The sequence below is a fragment of the Molothrus ater genome, chromosome 8 (assembly GCF_012460135.2).
Source record: "Molothrus ater isolate BHLD 08-10-18 breed brown headed cowbird chromosome 8, BPBGC_Mater_1.1, whole genome shotgun sequence".
Taxonomy (NCBI): Eukaryota; Metazoa; Chordata; class Aves; order Passeriformes; family Icteridae; genus Molothrus; species Molothrus ater.
This window is the reverse complement of record NC_050485.2, coordinates 33,572,376-33,590,006: the sequence shown is the minus strand read 5'-3', so window position 1 is coordinate 33,590,006 and position 17,631 is coordinate 33,572,376. Positions and strand designations below refer to the sequence as shown.

Sequence of the window (17,631 nt, the reverse complement as noted above, 5' to 3'; positions counted from 1 at the left end):
GGGACGGTGTGCACGGCTCTGTTATTACTGAACCCCCGCGCAGGGGAACCAGAGCAATAAAGAAAGAATAAAGCAAGCTTCTCAGCCAGCCTGCGAGCGGCAGCTCCGCGCCTCTCCCCTCCTTGTGCGCGGCGGCCGAGCATCGCCGCTCCATCGCTCCATCCCACCTCCCCCGCCCGCCCCCGCCGCCAGCCCGGCCCCCGGCTCCTCCTCCCCGCTCCCGCCCGGCTGGGGGACGCCCGCCGGTCCCGCTCAACAAGTTCCCCTCGGCGGGGACCCGGCCGAGGGGACCCCCCGACAGCGAGCCCCCGCCGCAGCCCATGAGGGCAGCGGGGGAGCGCGGCGGCGGCGGCTGCGGCTCCTCCGGCGGCTCGGCGGCTCCGCGGCAGATGCGCCCCGGCGCCCAGGCTCTGACGCCCAGCTCGCCCCGGCGGCTGGAGGGAGATGCTCGCCCAGACCGCCGCTTCTGCGTGAGGAAGCACAAGGTAAGGCGCTCGCCCCGAGCCCCCGAAATCGCCCGTCCGCCGGTTCTGCCGGCGGAAAACTTCGTAGGGATGAGGAGAAAAGCTGGCGCTGAGCGCCAGCGTTATGCAATAGCGTATCTGCCTGCCTGCGAACAGCTCCTGCATCCAATAACTTTCGTGACAGATAAGGAGAGAATATCCCGATACGCGACTTTCTTCTAGAAAAATACCAGCGTTTCTTTGCCTGCTCCCCTTGCAGCGGTGCCTGGGAGGGGAGAGGGGTAGCTGGAGGATTTTTGGAGGATGCACGAAGTGCTTTGGCTCTTCACATGGCTGATGGCGAGGAACTACCGCTGCTTATTAACTTCAGCCGTCCTAATGAAGTGTCCGTACAGCGGCGATGGAGGAACACGGGCTGTGTTCATCGCTGAACTTGCGCTACGGCACTTCATTAAAAGCCAAACCAACCCAAAAATCCTCCTCGGGGACTGAAGCTGCTGCTATTCAGTGAAGTGTGCAGGGCTCTCCCGATTTAACACACCCGAGTCCCCATCACCATCACCGACCACACAGAAATCGGGGATGCCGTGGTAACGCTGCAGGAAAACGGGACAAAAGGTAGCAGGGAAGCATCCCCAAAGTCACAGTCCTTGCATCGTGCAAGGCATCCCGAGCTCTGCAATCGCATCGTGCCTCCCTCGCCGGTAAAAGCCCTGTGGCCGTGACCTGGGCGCCTGCTAATGCCATGTTTACGGGGAGTTACGGCAGCGAGGGATGCAGGACTGCAGTTCCATGGGATCTGCCCGGGGAGGCGGGGGGGCCGCCGGCCCCGGCAAAACAGGGACAGCTTGCACTGCTGGGAGCGGGGAATTTATTCCCTGCTTATGTCACCGTCTCCCGAGGGCTCCGTCCCAAGGGAGCTGTGCCCCCCTCGCAGCCGCGAGTCGGAATAGGGAATGGAGCGCTTGGCTTTGACCTTGTGTGTCTAAGCCGCTTAAAATCCTGCACGGAGGAGAATTTAACTCATTAGGCTCTAAGACCGGGAAGTCTGGGAAGACCTGTTTTTCCCAGCCTTGGAGAATCATTTCTTTTTTTTCCCCCAGCTGAATGCTGGCAAGTGCTAAGGAAAGGCAAACCAGTAACAGGTCATGTCTGATATAAACTGGGCATTTATTCCCTCCTCTTAAGTGCTGGATCGTGCTCGGATTTACCGGGCTGCCAGGAATGCTGCAAGTATCAAGGTGAAAATCTGGCTTCTGGATGGAAAAACTCCTAGCTAAAAATAATTAAATAAATAAATAAAAATAATCACATGATATGCAACTATGTCCTAGCCATGGACTGCGATTAAATTAATGTCAAATTCCAAGGCAACAGACCAATAGTAAAAATGGGAAATCAGGGAGAGGAATGGATCTCCTCACTCTTGGTGTGATGCCTCTTGGTGTTCCACCAGCCTGCTCATGCCTGCCTGTCTGGACTACAACGATCTGTTCCCTCTGAGTACAAATAACAGTTCTAAGTTAAAAGCTGGGTCCTTTTCCTGGCATTAAAAATTCATATTTAGATGAGAGTATCTCAGGGCTCAGGTATTACTAATTTATCACCTGGAGGGTGATATTCTGCTATACGGTGGTGGCATAGGTCCCTGATTCCAGGAGAAATCCATACTGTAGATTGCTAATCCAGAGACTAAATCCAGAGACTGTTCTAATTCCAACAGTTCAAAAATTAAATTCCTGCCCCAGAGTTTAAGGTGCTGTTGCATTGAAAGCATCCTCCCTTCACATGATGGGGAAAGCTGATACTAAATCAGCTTTTTTTAGGGCTTTTTTGTAAGGATGTCACAATGCCCTTGATGAAAAATGTTTGTTCTTTAAGACTCCGTCATTATTAACGATGTGTGTTTTAACAAGATGCTCGAGATAATTCTAATCCTGGATGGAATCAGAGCTTTTCCCTGGGACTGACACATAAAAAACCAGCTGGGCAGGAGCACCACCAGAGAAAGTGTTCAGTTCCTTATCAAGAGGGCCAGCACTTAGCATTTAATGCACCCTTGTATTAACTGAGCTCACAAACGAGGAGCTCGTAAGATACTCACGGCCTGTTCCCCCAGTTAACCACTGCACTGACAGAGCATTTCTGCATGAGGGGCACACACTGCATGTTCCATATTCTAACCTAGCTATAATTAACTCAGCAAGAAGAGTGGTAAGTTCAGTGCAGAGGAGCGCAGGGAAGGAGAACGTGGTGAAGCAGCCCAGGGCTGCCCAAGTGCCGAGTCACGGAGCGTGCGTCACCTCCCAGAGCAGCACCAGACACCACTGGACACTGCCTGGGAGCCCAAAATCCCAAACCCAGCCAGGGATTGTGCAGAAGGCAAGGAAATACCAACACTAATGTTTGCTTCTGCAGGATTTAAAAGCCAACTTAGCCATGCCATTCCTTTGCTGTGACTAATGGGGAAACCAGTCAGGGAAACCTATGAGCTTGCCAAAATCCCTGCTAAAATCTAAGGATACCTCCACAGAGCTCTTGAGCTGTGATGTCTCAAGGCCATTCCTTATCCAAGCACAGGACAGGGAGAACTGGGGATGTATAGTCCCATAATTCATGCCCACTTGAAGAAATGACAGCAAATCTAGGAATATCTGAGCCCATAAAAAATTCACGTGATTATCTGAACTAGCTATTAATAAAAAGCTCTTATATTCTACTTTATGACAAGCACAGTTTAAAGAACTGCTGAAAATTTGTCTGAGATATTAAAAAACATGTAAGCAACAAATCTATTTTATAGCCAAGTACTCCCTTGTATTTTTACTTATCAATTTGCAAATTAAATAGGCTTTCTGAAAATGAAATCATGAGCATATTTTAAGAAAAAAAAAGAATGTCAGAGTGGTAAATGCAGTGGGAGCTCCACATTCAGTCTTCTGAAAACTGGTGCTTGCTTAGAAAATCCTGAATAACCTCTGAACACACACAGGTATGACTCCCTGGGTATTGACACTTGATTTTAAATTGTTATTGACCACACAGAAATGTGCTCAGAGCCTTCTCTTATTGCAGTGGCACATGCCCATCTGAAGGCTGTTTACTCTAATTTTACTAGGTTCAGGCAGAAAAGTGATCCCTTAATACTCCTGAAACAGTTCACCCTGTTCATGCTTTTGCTCCGTGTCAGGGTGATCAGTGCCTGAAAACTGCTTCCCATTAAGACATCCCAGCACAAGTCTCCCAGACAAAGAGAACTGCATGTAAAAATTACAATTCAGGGATCAAACAGCAACATTTGGTGTCCTCTTTGCATTTTTCTCCCCCTTTAGTGGCACAAGACACCAAGCCTGATGTTACTCCAGTTTTTTCCAGCTGAATCCACTGGATTTGATACATAGCAGCATAGAGGAGTCAGGGCAATTTTCAAAGTCTGAATTAAACAGAGATGGATTAAAAAGAGTGAAGACCCTCAAGTCTATGTTTACGTGCAGATCCAAACTTCTAAATCATAACAACAGATTTCTGTCCTGACAGGGAAATGCTGAGCTCTACCGTGTCCCTCTCCCCAGAGCTGCTGATTTCTGGTCTCAGACTCAGCCCATATCAAAAACAGTTGTTAAACATCTCAGAAACCCCAGCTTTAACTCATGTTTGTGACATCCATGGGAAGGAGAAGCAGGTTGCTGCTGTTATTTTTGCCTGCCCATGATTGCTGGAGCAAGCCTATAAATAAAGCCCACGTAGTTACTGAATTAAACCAGTTTAAAAACAAAAGCAGAGGAAGCTCCTTCCATCTGGTCTGAGCGAGCAGGAATTGTCACAAGCTCACCAAAAAAAAAAAAAAAGTTACTTGTTTTGTGCTCTTGCCTACCTTTCCTGCTTGTTTTACAGCTGCCCTTCTCTCCTCTTCCATTTTTTTTCGCCCAATTCTCGTGTCAAGGCTGTGATTGCATTGCTTGGAACAATTTTGGTGAGGCCAAAGCTTATAAAGCCCAACCATGGTGTAAATGACTTTTTAAAAGCTGGAACAGGAGCTCTCTGATGCCCAAGAGAAACCCATTTAAGCAGGTGTGTGACTTCAGGACTGTATTTTAAAAGTTCATAACACAAGTAGTTTTGGTTTGGTTGGTTACTTCCTGGGAGAAGGAAGAAGAGGGAATTCAGTAAAATCCTTAATCTATAAATAAGCACAAAATCTACAACAAGCCCAAAGTCTCCTTCCAACCATTAGTAATTGGTTGTTCATATCCATTTTGTTATTATAGTCATTATTCTCTCCTGCAAATAGAGAGGAGAAATGAATGAGGAGATATCCAGTACACAAATTTAACTTGTGGATCAGTTGCATACATTGCTGTGTATCAAGGCCATCGGCAAATAAAACACAGCCATATCTCTACAGAGCTGACAAAGAGACAGATAAAACATCCCACTGCTGGAGAGAGAGTAATTCAGCAGAAATTATGCTTGAACTGCCTGCTCACAGTGATAACACTGATCCCTTCTGGAGACTGAGCCTAAACTGCTGAATTCCAGAGGAATCTGCGTGGTTTTGTGGAGCAGGTTGGTGAGAAGAACGAGGTACATTCCTGCATTCACAATTTGTAACTCCAAGCCACAAGAAAAGTGATTCGAATTATCTGTCTGGTGGCCAGTTGTGGTGCCTTCCCCAGCCAAAAAATATCCTTGAGAGGGTCTTAAATTATTACTTTAATAAACTTCCTAATCATCCCTATCACGAACAGCCCATCCTAAAATCCAGAATCACAGAGTGGTTTGGGTTGGAAGGGCATTAAGGATCATCTCATTCCAACCCCCTGCCATGGGCAAGGACACCAGGTTTATTTAAAAATCCTCTTCCACATTATCCCAGTTCCACAACACCTGGGAGCAGCGTACTCAGCAACTCCACACTGTATTTGCTTCCCTCTTCATTTCCCACGTAGTTCTTCCCACCAAAACTGTGTGGCACCAAAACTGTGCTCCCTGGAATGAGCAATTTCCATCAGCCCTCTCCCAGAGTCCTCCTGTTCGATGAGAACCTGGGACTGGGGGAGTTTAAGACAACTTCCCCTCACACAAGACGTTGGCTCTTCCTTCCCAGGATTTCAAAAGCATCTTAGATCCAGCTCTGAGGAAGCTTTGCAGCTTTAGGGACTGTAATTCTCCTCAGCAACTGAAGCTTTTTGTTCTACTAGAACTCTTTTTGGGTAACTAATGGGAATTTTTGTGCAGTGCTCTAGCAGGAGTCAGACTGATCTGTGCAATTTCCCCAACACCAGCACACTCAGATCCACCTGTACATGGATATTTCAGAATTCCAGCAGAACCAGAACCTGCCTGAAACCAGAAACTTCAGGAATGTGCTCCTCAAGGTGACAAATGACACAGCTCTTACTTGGTGGTGACTGCTGCCAGCAGTGGAGTGCAGAAACCTATCTAGACAGATTCTATTCCCCAATTAACATCCTGCTAATGATGTCAGGTTTTAGACCTAAATTACCCAGCTGAGCTGTTCAACAACACTTCACACCCTCCCAAGCTTGTCTGCCTGGAACCCTGATCCAAGCAGAAGAGCTGACAAGGCTCTGATGCCTTAAAAACTGACCCCAGGACTGTCACTGTCACCTCCATCTGTAGGAGCACCTGCATTCCCAAGGGAATGCTCTGACCTCAGAGCAAAATGAAGGATGCAGGATGGAAGCCTGGAGCTGGGACCTGCTTAGCTGCTTTATCCTCTTCGCCCAACGCTTGAAAATCTCTGATGAACAAAACCAGCTGCAGTTCCTGGAGGTGCTCACAGTCTGATCATCCCTGGCAGTGCCCAAGGCCAGGCTGGACAGGGCTTGGAGCAGCCTGGGACAGTGGAAGGTGTCCCTGCCATGGCAGGGGTGGAATGGGATGGTCTTTAAGGTCTTTTCCAACCCAAACCATTCCATGATTCTGTGTTCTCAGCATGCAGCTCCCTCTGTGCAGAGGTCTGACAGTTTTACAACCCTGTTGGTCAAAGCTAAAGAGCAGCACTGCTTTTTCCCTGTCATTTGCCTGCTTTTTTTTTTCCCCTTAAACACCCACAAAACCTATTGATGTCAACTAAGAACAATTAAACTTAGTATTCAACAGTAATGCCAATAAGGAACTGCCTTAAACCCTTGTTTTTAACAACCTGTCCTTTCAATTATTTACCAGAAAGTCCCATAAAAATGAAAAACCTTCCAGTGCAAGTCCTGTGGCTTCTGCACTCCTGCAAGCCAGAAGATTGTGAGCAGAACTATTAGGGATTCTCCTAGCAACCCCTCCTCAGCAGCATCCTGCTCTTCTTCCTCCCCCTGGAGCAGGGACAAAGCCTTGCCCAGATTTTCATGAAAAAACAAAATAATGCTAAAGAAACCTTCCCTGCTCTCGTCCTGAGAGCCAGAGCTGCAGAGCACAGGGAGAGAAATCAGCATCACTCTCTTCACAGTGGCATTATTTTTTTCCAATCCACTAAATCCCAGCAAATGTTTGAGATCAGAACACTCTGAATTCACATGGACTATCTTGTTACACCGTGTTTGTTCCACTGGGAAGTTAATAGTTATTAACTCACCCCATAAGTCCACACTGCTTTTAGTGCAAGTGCAAATCTCCTGTTAATGGTGCTATTCCTTGCAAAATTCTGTTATGGGGAAAAGAACCCTTATTTTCCAGAATTTTATCACACTGAATGGATTCCTTTTAATTTTATGCACGGAACAATATAGGAAGCAACAAAATCTAAGTATTATTAAAATTTGTGTTCCAAAAGCATAGTAGAGATGTCAGAATTAAAGAAAATTGCCTCTACCAGCTTCATTCAGGCAAACTGGCTTGGTTTGTAAGGAAAATTTTAAGTAGTTTATCCTCCAATAGATTCCTGTTTTATCTAAAAGTCTCCAGGCTTATTAAATCGTACATTTTATTTGTTGCCACTTAGTTCTGAAGCAGAAGCTCACAAGAGCATTTAAAGCATTTATTGGGTATCTCAGCCATAAGAGATGACTTTATACATCATTCTCACAGAGCCTGCCAATGGATGGGAGGGGGAAAAGACAAATCCAATGCCACAGGATCCGGATACTTCCAAAGGAAGACTTCCAAGGCACTTGGAAATGCAGCAGTAAGGATGACTTGGGTATTGAGCAATAAATAAGGAAGTTCAAGAGAGACAAAAATCAAATTCAGCGCCGCAGGGTTTCAAAACAGAGTTAAAAAAAAATCCTGGTTTGACATTTAGCAGCACTGCTAAGTCTGTTATTCTACATGAACGATTCTGTGATGGAATAAAGACAGGCTGGGCTACCCCAGCAGTTTTGCTAACAATCCTCTCATCAGTATTTTTTATCCCCTAAAAACTGGGAATGCCTACAATCCTCAGATTTATCTGCAAGTCAGAATTTCTCCTCAGTCCTTTTGTATTAAAACCCTCCAAAATTTCCCAACACAGGCAAAGTTTCTGCAAATAACTTCTGTAATTAAAAACTGCCTAAGATAATTCATATTTCCTAATGTTTTTATCATGACAGTCTTCATTACTGGACATTACTTTTAGAATGATACTAAATAATTTTCAAGTTTCTAACATAACACTGTCAGATAATTAACAATTAGATTCCTTTGAAAAGAATAAAAATACTCATTTAATGAAGTCAAAAATCTATGAGATATTTAGAATTAACATTAGGTTTCTATATTGGGTTTGTTTCTACAGAGTAAATCTGAGTTTCTTTTTGCTCTTTATTTTTAACAGTATAATTGGATAAACATTCCATGGATACACTTATGACTTATAGACATCAAACAGTTTTTGAAAAGTAAGTGGTTTAAGGTGGTATTTAGGCATATATAATTTTATCTGAGGCAGTGGGGATTTCTCAGGAGAATGTCCAGCCTGGAAGTATCCAGAAGCCTAAAGATGCTGCAGATCCCTTCCCACTTTCCGTGCAAAAAGCCAATTATTTGCAATTCCCTGCATTATTTTAAGCCAATCCATCCATCCACAAAATCCTGTGTGCTCTTAATAAGTGCCCAGATGTTTCCAGCTGCATCTCCAAAGCCTTCCCTTGCTCTGGAAACCCAAGGACTGAAATCTGTGCCTTTCATCTGCATTTGGAACCTGCAAAGTTTAAGCCCACTCTGCGTATTAACACATCCTGAATCTGCTTCTGTGTCATAAAACTGACAGAGATAAAATGGAAATTGCAAGGTGAGTTCCAAATCTCCTCTCCCCTCATTAACCAATCAGTCTGGTAAATTCCACACTGTAATTCTCCTCCCAGAGCAGTGACTCTGCAGAGTTTGGGATGCAGAGTGAAGGTCCTGCAAAGATTTGTGCCACCTAACTGGTGGTTTCCATAATTACCCGAAGATTTTATACCCACTCAAAGCTTCTCTGTGCATCACTTTTTAGTTGTTATTATTATTATTATTATTATTATTATTATTATTATTATTATTATTATTATTATTATTATTATTATTATTATTATTATTATTATGTTATTATTATTTAGTTATTATAATTATTATTATTTAATAGTTTATTTCCATATTCAGACACAGAGGGATGCTGCATAAGGGAAATCAGCCACAAGTTTATAAAAAAATCAAGGCTAAAAACTGAAAAACTAAGCATGTGATTACTTAAATATTTAGATTAGCAAACCAGCTCTTTGTTTAAAGTAAGTACAGATAAAAAGTTGAACTCTATTATCTGCATGTAATTGGCATCTGCAACTAAAATTCAAATTCAAAGGCTTTATTACCCCCCTGACAGCACGAGCCATAAACTGAGGAACTCCAGCTCAGTAGTTTCTTCAAGTACCCAAAAACCCTGCAGAGACAACACTGTGGCAGTGCCTGAATAAGGCAACACAGGAGGCAACACTTTGTCCAAACCAAAAACGAAACCAAACAGGAAATATTTAATCACCTCTTCCCTGTGAAGTGTTTAACTCACAACTGACTCTTTCCTCAACTGTTCTTTTATCAGCTGAGCACAGAGAGTTCCCCTCAGAGACACCAGGATCCGAGCAAGGCTTAAAAAAAATCTGCTTCTTTTGGTTGTTGTCATTCCTAATCACAGATATCTCTAAAATTATTACTCCCAGCTACTAGTGGGAATAAAAAAACTCTGGATCAGCTAAATCAATCAGGCCTGTGCAGTTGGGAAAGGGAGAGAAGCAATTTGGTGAAGAATCAATTTATTGGCTATTAAAGACATTTTCAAAATTAACTGCAGAATGAAGCTCCCCATTTATCTGCTCTGGAGGATATCTCCAGACTCTTGGTTTCAGCTGGGCTGTGGACTCCATGAATTCCATGGGAAATCATCCCAAACAAACCCAGCCCCCACAAATGATGGGATTCAAGTGGGAGGTAAAATAATCTGAAAATTGAGACAGATCACAGACACTAAAGAAATATCAAGCCAATACTTGAAAATAAATTGCATGTTAATGGATCCTGCTGTCAAATAACCAAGTGCCCAAAAACTCACTTTGACATCTCCAAGGAATGCTAAGAGATGGTGACTTTCAGAGCTAACAGCCAATTTTTGTAGCCTTTTTGGGTAAAAACATGGCTTTTTCAGACACAATTACTGAATATTTCAGATCTTTGTGAATGCAGGATTTCATTTTTGCCACTATTTCTTGGGAGCTCAGAAACTCCCACTGGCAGATTTGGAACTAATGGCTGTAATGGCTGTTATGCTCTTGTATTTAGATTTTTTTTTTTGTCAACTCATTCATTTACCAGACTGTTGTGGAAAATTTGCTCCCAGTAGTTCTGAAGTGCAGAGGTTTGGCGTTTGACAGCAGTTTTACAATAGATTTTTATGTGGTCCAGCTGCAAGCTAAAGGACTGGGTTTGTATCTTAGCCAGCACTTTTTCCATTAAAACTTCCCAAATTCCAGCCCTAGGTAGACAAAAAGATGGATGGCCCTACCTGCTCTGTTTGCAAATGGCCCTCAGATAAAGGCACTCACAAACACAATTACAATTAAAACACAGCCCAGAAGCAGCCAGGACAGGACACTGATGCTCCCCTACGACCAACTCAACTGGAACAGAAAATTCCTGACATTCAAATGTAGCTGATTTATTCCCCTCAAAATCTGCCCCTCATGTGTTAAGGGCACGGGGATAACTGATCTCACCCCCTACTCTGCTTTTATCTTTAGACTCCCCCTTAGAATTTCCATTTTATTCTCTCTTTTCCTCCAAAACGGGGACTTGGTCACCTTGGTATCAGATCACTGGCTTCTATGTATAAAATGACCAGTTGAAAACTGGGATCTGGCAATCTCAGATTCCATTATTTGAGTGGTTTTGTCCTGAATTTTCTCTTCTTTTTGCTTCTTCTACAGACTTTGCACTACATCAGAGTCACAGAAAAACTTCTTCCCCTTCTCCAACGACTGCTGCTCCCTCACCACTCCCTGAGCATCACAAGTCAGACAGAAAAAGGCAAACTAGGGGGATTCTGGAATATTTCAGTTCCCTCTTCACAAATTACCAGGGCCAGGGAATTTAAACATGAAAAAAACGTTAAGTAATGACGTGTTTTCATGGGATTTTTGACCCAGAAGTCCAACCTTGGACTCTGTGCCATGCACATCTGTGTGTGTCTTTAGGGAAGTGTTACTTTTACTTTTAAGCCTCATAAACATTCAGTTTTCCACTGAAAATTATTTCCCCATTAAGCTTTCTTACTTTAAATATAGACTAGTCAAGGATTCATTCCCTTGTGCCCCTGAGTTGGCTTTCTAAAACAGATGCTATTATGGCACTTAACTCTTCAAGAGTTTCACGTATTTTATTAAATAGACAAAGGAATTTTAATTAAAAACATATTTCAAGTACACCTGAAAGTCCCTTTACTTGTTTTACATTATACTCCCAAGTCCCTCTGAGGGTTTCAGCAGGAGATATATGCAGAATGTTTGGATTAAGTGGGAATTTGGTAATTCAGCAAGTCTCAGGGAGAAATTTGCACAACAGGAAAGTAAAAATTACAACTTCAAATGAGGTGTAAAAATGAAATCTTAATTATGCAGCTACTCCAGATCTCCTATGATCTGTACAACCACTGGGGTTTGGGGTTTTTTTGGGTAAATGCTGTATTAAGCAGTTGGCATCTTCTACTCCTTGAGGAGGAGCTTATATTTCAATGGCAGATTAAGTAATTTCTGTGATTCATCACAGGTTTGGAGGTTTTTAGTGCTTTAGGATTTTTTGGGACAAGCAGCTGTATCATAAAGGCACATTACTGCTTCTAGGAACGGATGAGTTGTTTTGCATTTGAAGCAAAACCTTAATTGATGCACTGCTGACTTCCTCCAAAACTTCACTAATTCATAAATTTTACACACCCAGCACTACCAACAAGTTGCTAATAATAATTAATCTGTATTTAGTTTTATAAAAATCCAGATAATGACACCTCTAACGACCAACTAACTCCTTGCAAAGAACGCTGAATACATTACACAGCAGAAATGTGTTTGGTAAGCAAGCACACGAAAAATATTGCCAGTTGGACATTTATTGCTTCTAAATATTTGCATTAAAATAGAATTAAGGGTGGGCAGAGGTCTCAACTTTTCTTCACTTGGACAAAGACACTTGGTTTTCAATTTCCCTGTAGTTTTTACTAACTATCAGAGAAATTCAGAGGACTGGCTCCCTGGGAGCACATATTCCTGAAGGAAATTGCTTCCTGGGAAGCCCTGTCATGACAGCCACTGTCCTATCCTGGGAAAATAGTTGTGAAAAAACTTCTGGCACCAGGAAACCTCCTTTCTGAGGAGCAGGTATTCACAGCAGATCGAGAGAAAACATTATTAAGATACAAATCTCTAGAAAATCACCAAGGGCTGTGACTCGACGGAATCGAGCGCATCGGTCGCGAGTCACATCCATTTCAGTGGGATCACAGGAACGTGGCTTAAATATTGCAGAAACCTCAGGGGAAAAAGTAACATTTTTGTTGTAACATGAAGCTTTTTGCACTGTTTTTGGCTGCAGGCATCATGGTGAGTAAGGAGCCCAGCAAATGCTTACTCACTGCCTCGGACAGCGACGTCGAGCCCGCGGCTTCCCTGGCGCTGGAGATGAAATACGCGCTGGATCCCAACCGGCAGATCAAGAAACGGAACAAAGCCCTCCAGGTGAGGTTTAAGGATATCTGCGAGGCCCAGAACGAGCAGAGGGACAAGCAGCTCTCCACCTCCTCCACGCAGGACCCCGACAAGAGGGAGGCCAAGGCCATCTCCTACAAGACGGCCTATCGCAAGTACATGACGGTGCCCGCCCGCAGGTCCATCCCCAACGTCACCAAGAGCACAGGAGTCCAGACTTCCCCTGATCTCAAAAAGTGCTACCAGACCTTCCCTCTGGACCGGAAAAAAGGGAATATTCTGAAAAGCGCCGCGACCTGTGGACACGTTACCGAGTGAGAACAACGGGTTCCTGATCGAGGTGAAGGACAGGGAGGGCCGGGGCCCGGGCGAGGCCGCGGCCTGGGGCAGGAAGGCCGGCAGCCTGCAGACGGCCGAATTCATCTCCCACATCTCCGAGCGCGCCGCGCACGACAACGGCGCCGAAGCCTGGAAAAGCAGCAGTTTGCACAGCTCTCCCAAAGAGCCTCGTCCTCCTCCACCCAACTTGGCCGAGCCCAGCGAGGAGGAGCCGGCGCGGCCGCCCGGCCGGGGCAGAGCGGCGGCGGCGCAGCTGGGGAGCGACGAGGCCGCCCAGCCCCTCCACGGGAGGGTCTTCAAGACTGAAGTGGCCACAGTTTACCTGCCGGCCTCGCAGCCCGACCTGCCCGGCCTGGGCGACTGGGGGCCGTGCCCTGAGGAGGAGGACAGGAGGATGGTGCAGCTGAACGGGGTGCAGCCCCCGGCCGGAGATGCCCGAGCGTGCGCGGCGCGGGCGCAGTGCCCGGCCCCTGAATGTAGTGACCAGAGCCTGCAGGTCAACGTGGCGCCCATGGAGGAGAGCCAGCCCTGCCGGACGGCCGTGGCCGTGAGCCAGGAATGCCAACAAATCGTGCCTCACACCGAAGTTGTGGACTTGAAAGCGCAGCTTCAGATGATGGAGAACCTGATCAGCTCTAGTCAGGAGACCATCAAAGTGCTGTTGGGTGTTATACAGGAGCTAGAGAAGGGAGAAGCTCACAGGGAAGGGTGAGTAGAAGCCTTTTTAATGAGTATGAGCTGATTGAAATGTCTTTTCGACCTTGAGTTTGCTGATGCCAACGCGTCCCTGCTGCTATGCACGTGGCGCTCCTCACACGGACTTTTGCTGCTTTAGGAGAAACCTGCCAGCAGCATTCAGATTGCTATCTGCCAGTCCCAGGGTGTAATTAAGTAATTATTTAACGAAGGGCCCATAATACATCTTCCTGTGCCTTTTCTAAGGAGCACAGAACGAGCCGCTCTCCAAACAGGATTAGTGAGGATGTTTTCACATCAGCAACTTGCATTAGCCGTAATTCCTCACACGGCATGAAAAGCAGCAGCAAAACCTTAATTCTGTAAGAGACTTACCTTTTTAAGATTAAGGGATATTATTACAACTCCCAGTGTAATTCCCTTAATGGCATATGAATCTCGTCTGGTTTCCTTTCACCTGAATTTTTCATGGTATTTTTATCAGAAGGAAATGAAATGAAAACTTTGAATATCAAAGTCTTCTTTATAACTTTCACACAGCCCTAAACATGACAAACCCAAGCAGAAAGAAACAAAATTGTGTTTAACCCTAGCTTTCATTATTTAAATTAACCCATAAGGCATTTTAAGTACTGAACTGTAACTCGGTACAACCTTTAGTCTTTACCTGGACAGTTCAACCCATCTTTTATCACCTTAACCAATATTTTGCAGACTGACTCCCCTTAGTTCCCTCATCATTATTCAGTGAACATACCTCAAAATATATGTGTGCTGTTTGCGTGTTTTGAAATACTTCTGTAGTTAAATAATAATTTGCCAGAAGTGATCAGGACTTTAAAATTAAAAAAACAGCAGCTCATTCTACAAAAGCAGCACCTGCTTTTGTTTGAGTCAGAAAGGTACATCTTTAATTTAAATTTCCTTAGGAATGTAGGAATCGTGTGAATCCTTAAACTCAATACGTCTGGCATTAAAAAGTCATCTTAGTTGGACCATGCTATCAACACAGCTGTTGGGTTGTTAGTTTATTTTACAGCTGGTTATATTATTATTTATATCCTTATCAATTATCAATATCAAGTCCTGGATAATCAGACTGGGACATTTCTTTGCCCACCTGAAAGCCACACAGGTTTCAATGATCTTAAAGATCTTCTCCAACCAAAACAATTCTATAATTAAATTTTTTTTAAATTATTATTTTTAAAAAAACTCCCCTGATTTTCTTAACTTCAAGAAACTGCAGGAGCTTTGGCAAGAAGTGCCAAGCTGCTTTTCCAATCACAAAATACAGAAAACTATTTCATCATCATAACTCATCACCCGCTCGTCGAGAACCCTGAGTGCACAAACACCCACATCAGAGCCACCTGCTATAAATACTCTGCTTCCCCCACACAATTACATATCCAGATTTTATCCCTTCCCAAAGACAGCACAGCCACAGGTGCAACAAACACAGACTTTTTATTGCCCTGACAGAGCAGAGCTGTTACTGCAGCCAATGTTAGGAGTACTTGGCACAAAACAGATCTTGGCCAAACTATCCAGGATTGTCTTCAGATAATTCCTCTGCAGCTGTCACCCCAACTAAGCTGTATTAGCTCTAAAATGGTGAAATTATCCATAAATCCCAGTTTAGAATATCTTTACAGCCTCTTAGACTCATGTGCTGGAGTTTCCAAGACTCCATCTGACCAGGAAGAGCCTATTCAATAGGTTCACACTCGGAGCCACCTCCAGCTGCTCCTGCACGTGCCCCAGACACATCCCAGACCTGCTCCCTCCCTGCTGGGCATGCAGGGTGTCAGGATGGGCAGGGAAGGAGAAGGAGGGAGATGCACACTTGCACAGTTTCAGGTCCCTGCATTCCAGACCCTTCTGATTTTGTGGCTGTGGATGATTTGGAAGGAGACTGCACAGCTTTGTGCTCGGGACCTTCCGCAGCGATGCCTCTCTCCAGAGCTGGGAGAACACTCTGTTCCCCTGCAAACACCAACACATCATTAACACAAAGCCTGTCTTTATCCCCAGCTCCCTCAAATTACACAACTCCTGCAATAATAGGCTGCCCCATCCTTTTATTAGAGTAATTCTTGCCAATTGCTGCATTCATCCGACACCATCTTTGCTACAGACCCTGTGTAAACTGTTACATATCTCCTCAGTGCCAGCATGTTGAGCTTTTTTCCTGTTGTAACCAGGTTTTAGGTCAGTTTAGATAAAGAAATTAAAGCAGTTCTGCTGTTTACTGTAGCATCTTCCATCTGCTAGAGCAGCAAGAGATGTTTTGTACTTATGGAACTCACCTGCTTTTCTGATGTACATTAAATTCCTTAGAATAACACACTACAAGAAACAAATACAAATAACACACTGCTGGGAAAGGAAAAAAATATGAAGGAAAAAAAGCCACCAAAAGCAAAAAACAAAGCCCCAAGTAAATTTCTTAATCAGATTTTTCTGCCTTTAAGGAAATCAGTGTTCTTTAAGTGCTGTTGCAGTGCCATGGGACTGGTGCTCAGTGGATTCATTTTCACTAATATGCTGTAGGTCCTGAACTGCTATTACTGCAATTCATCACTAAGTGAGTCGATGCCAGCAGAACTGTAGCAGCATCTCTGAAGGCAGCAGTCTCATCCTTTGGGTGCCTATCATCTATGTGTGCTTTTGAAAATGTCAGTGCTCCATCATCTGCAATTAGCAACAACAGCCAGCACTCAACTCTGCTCCAAGGGAAGGGGAAAGCTATTGGAGCAGGAGGAGAAACACAGAAACTGTGATCTCCCTCCCAGTTTCAAAGGACATTATTAAAATTCTGTGTTATGTGCATCGTTATTTACTAAATCCTTGGCAAAATGGCTGTTCTACCTCTCTGTGTGGAAGCTTCTACAAAAAAAAGCAAATTACATCCCAGCAAACATTGCTGGATGCCTTAAGTCATGCATGAAGGAAGTGCAGAGCTGCAGCTTCAATTAAGAGTCCCAGCTCAGAGTTAAAAAAAACCATTGAATATTACATGATGCAGGGTGCAGCTTTAAAACACAAACCCAGCTTTATGCTCCAGTTTTATTCTGATAAATCATCAGTGATCTCACTTTACAGACATATTTGCCTGCATTCAGAGGGAGAATTTAGGAAGCCAAATGTGTGGAGCATCACTAAGGCTGACGGGACTGCAAGCACAATGCAAGTTAATCATTCTAAAACCTGGCTAACAAAGATCTGTGAAATACAGAACAGAAGATGAGCACATAATCAGAATTACTTTGCTGCTGGAGAACAGCAGTGACCTGCCCTTTAAATCCTTCCCATGGAAGGAACAGTAATCTGGGCCCTCCTCATTATACAATAAATCAGCAATTTTAATAAACAAACTGCTCAATTTGCCACACAAAAACAAGTCACAGTATTTTGACTCTGCCAGGCCAAATGCTACACACCAGACAAGAGTTAAATGAACCTGTTTCAGAGCTAATTTGCATTCCTCTATTAGTCAGCAGTGGTTCAGGAATTTAAAGAGCTCTCAACAAACTCCTTCGAAGACGTTGTCATGGATGGAATTTAAATGTCATCACACATGTTTGTCAATGACTAAGGGAATTTTGTGCCTCACATTCTCATTTCTGAGCAGAAAATAAGCCCATATTGTGTGTCTGGATGGAGGTTTGCACCCAAGAGAAGAGGAGAGCAGGGAGCATCCTCACCCAGTGCTGCCTGAGCAGCACTGCCAGCAATGGCCCTCAAGGTCACCCAAACTGATCCTCCTGCTCAGCAGAGGTGGCAAATCCAAGTCAGGGAGCCAAAGCAATTATTGCCTGGGTTGTTTGCTCTGCTCCCAGCCCTGCTCTTCAGAGCAGACCAAGGAGACAGAGCAAATCAAGGCAGGAACAACCTCCAACCCCTCACCTTCCAGACTGGAGGTCCTTATTTCACACTGGAGAAAAGGAAGCTTAAAAGAGTTC

The 17,631-nt window shown here is 44.4% G+C and overlaps 2 protein-coding genes across 3 annotated transcripts in view; one reads left to right on the top strand and one right to left on the bottom strand.

Moving 5' to 3' along the window:
- DOCK1 (dedicator of cytokinesis 1) overlaps positions 1-17,631 on the bottom strand; it is a 278,548-nt gene that overhangs the window by 141,176 nt on the left and 119,741 nt on the right. The window lies entirely within an intron of this gene.
- The window catches only part of INSYN2A (inhibitory synaptic factor 2A), a 40,876-nt gene continuing 23,330 nt past the window's right edge, over positions 86-17,631 (top strand). Inside the window, 3 exon segments of the mRNA XM_036385306.1 lie at positions 86-485; positions 12,516-12,910; positions 12,912-13,675. Coding sequence (XP_036241199.1) covers positions 12,521-12,910; positions 12,912-13,675 — 1,154 coding nt within the window. The 5' untranslated portion in view covers positions 86-485; positions 12,516-12,520.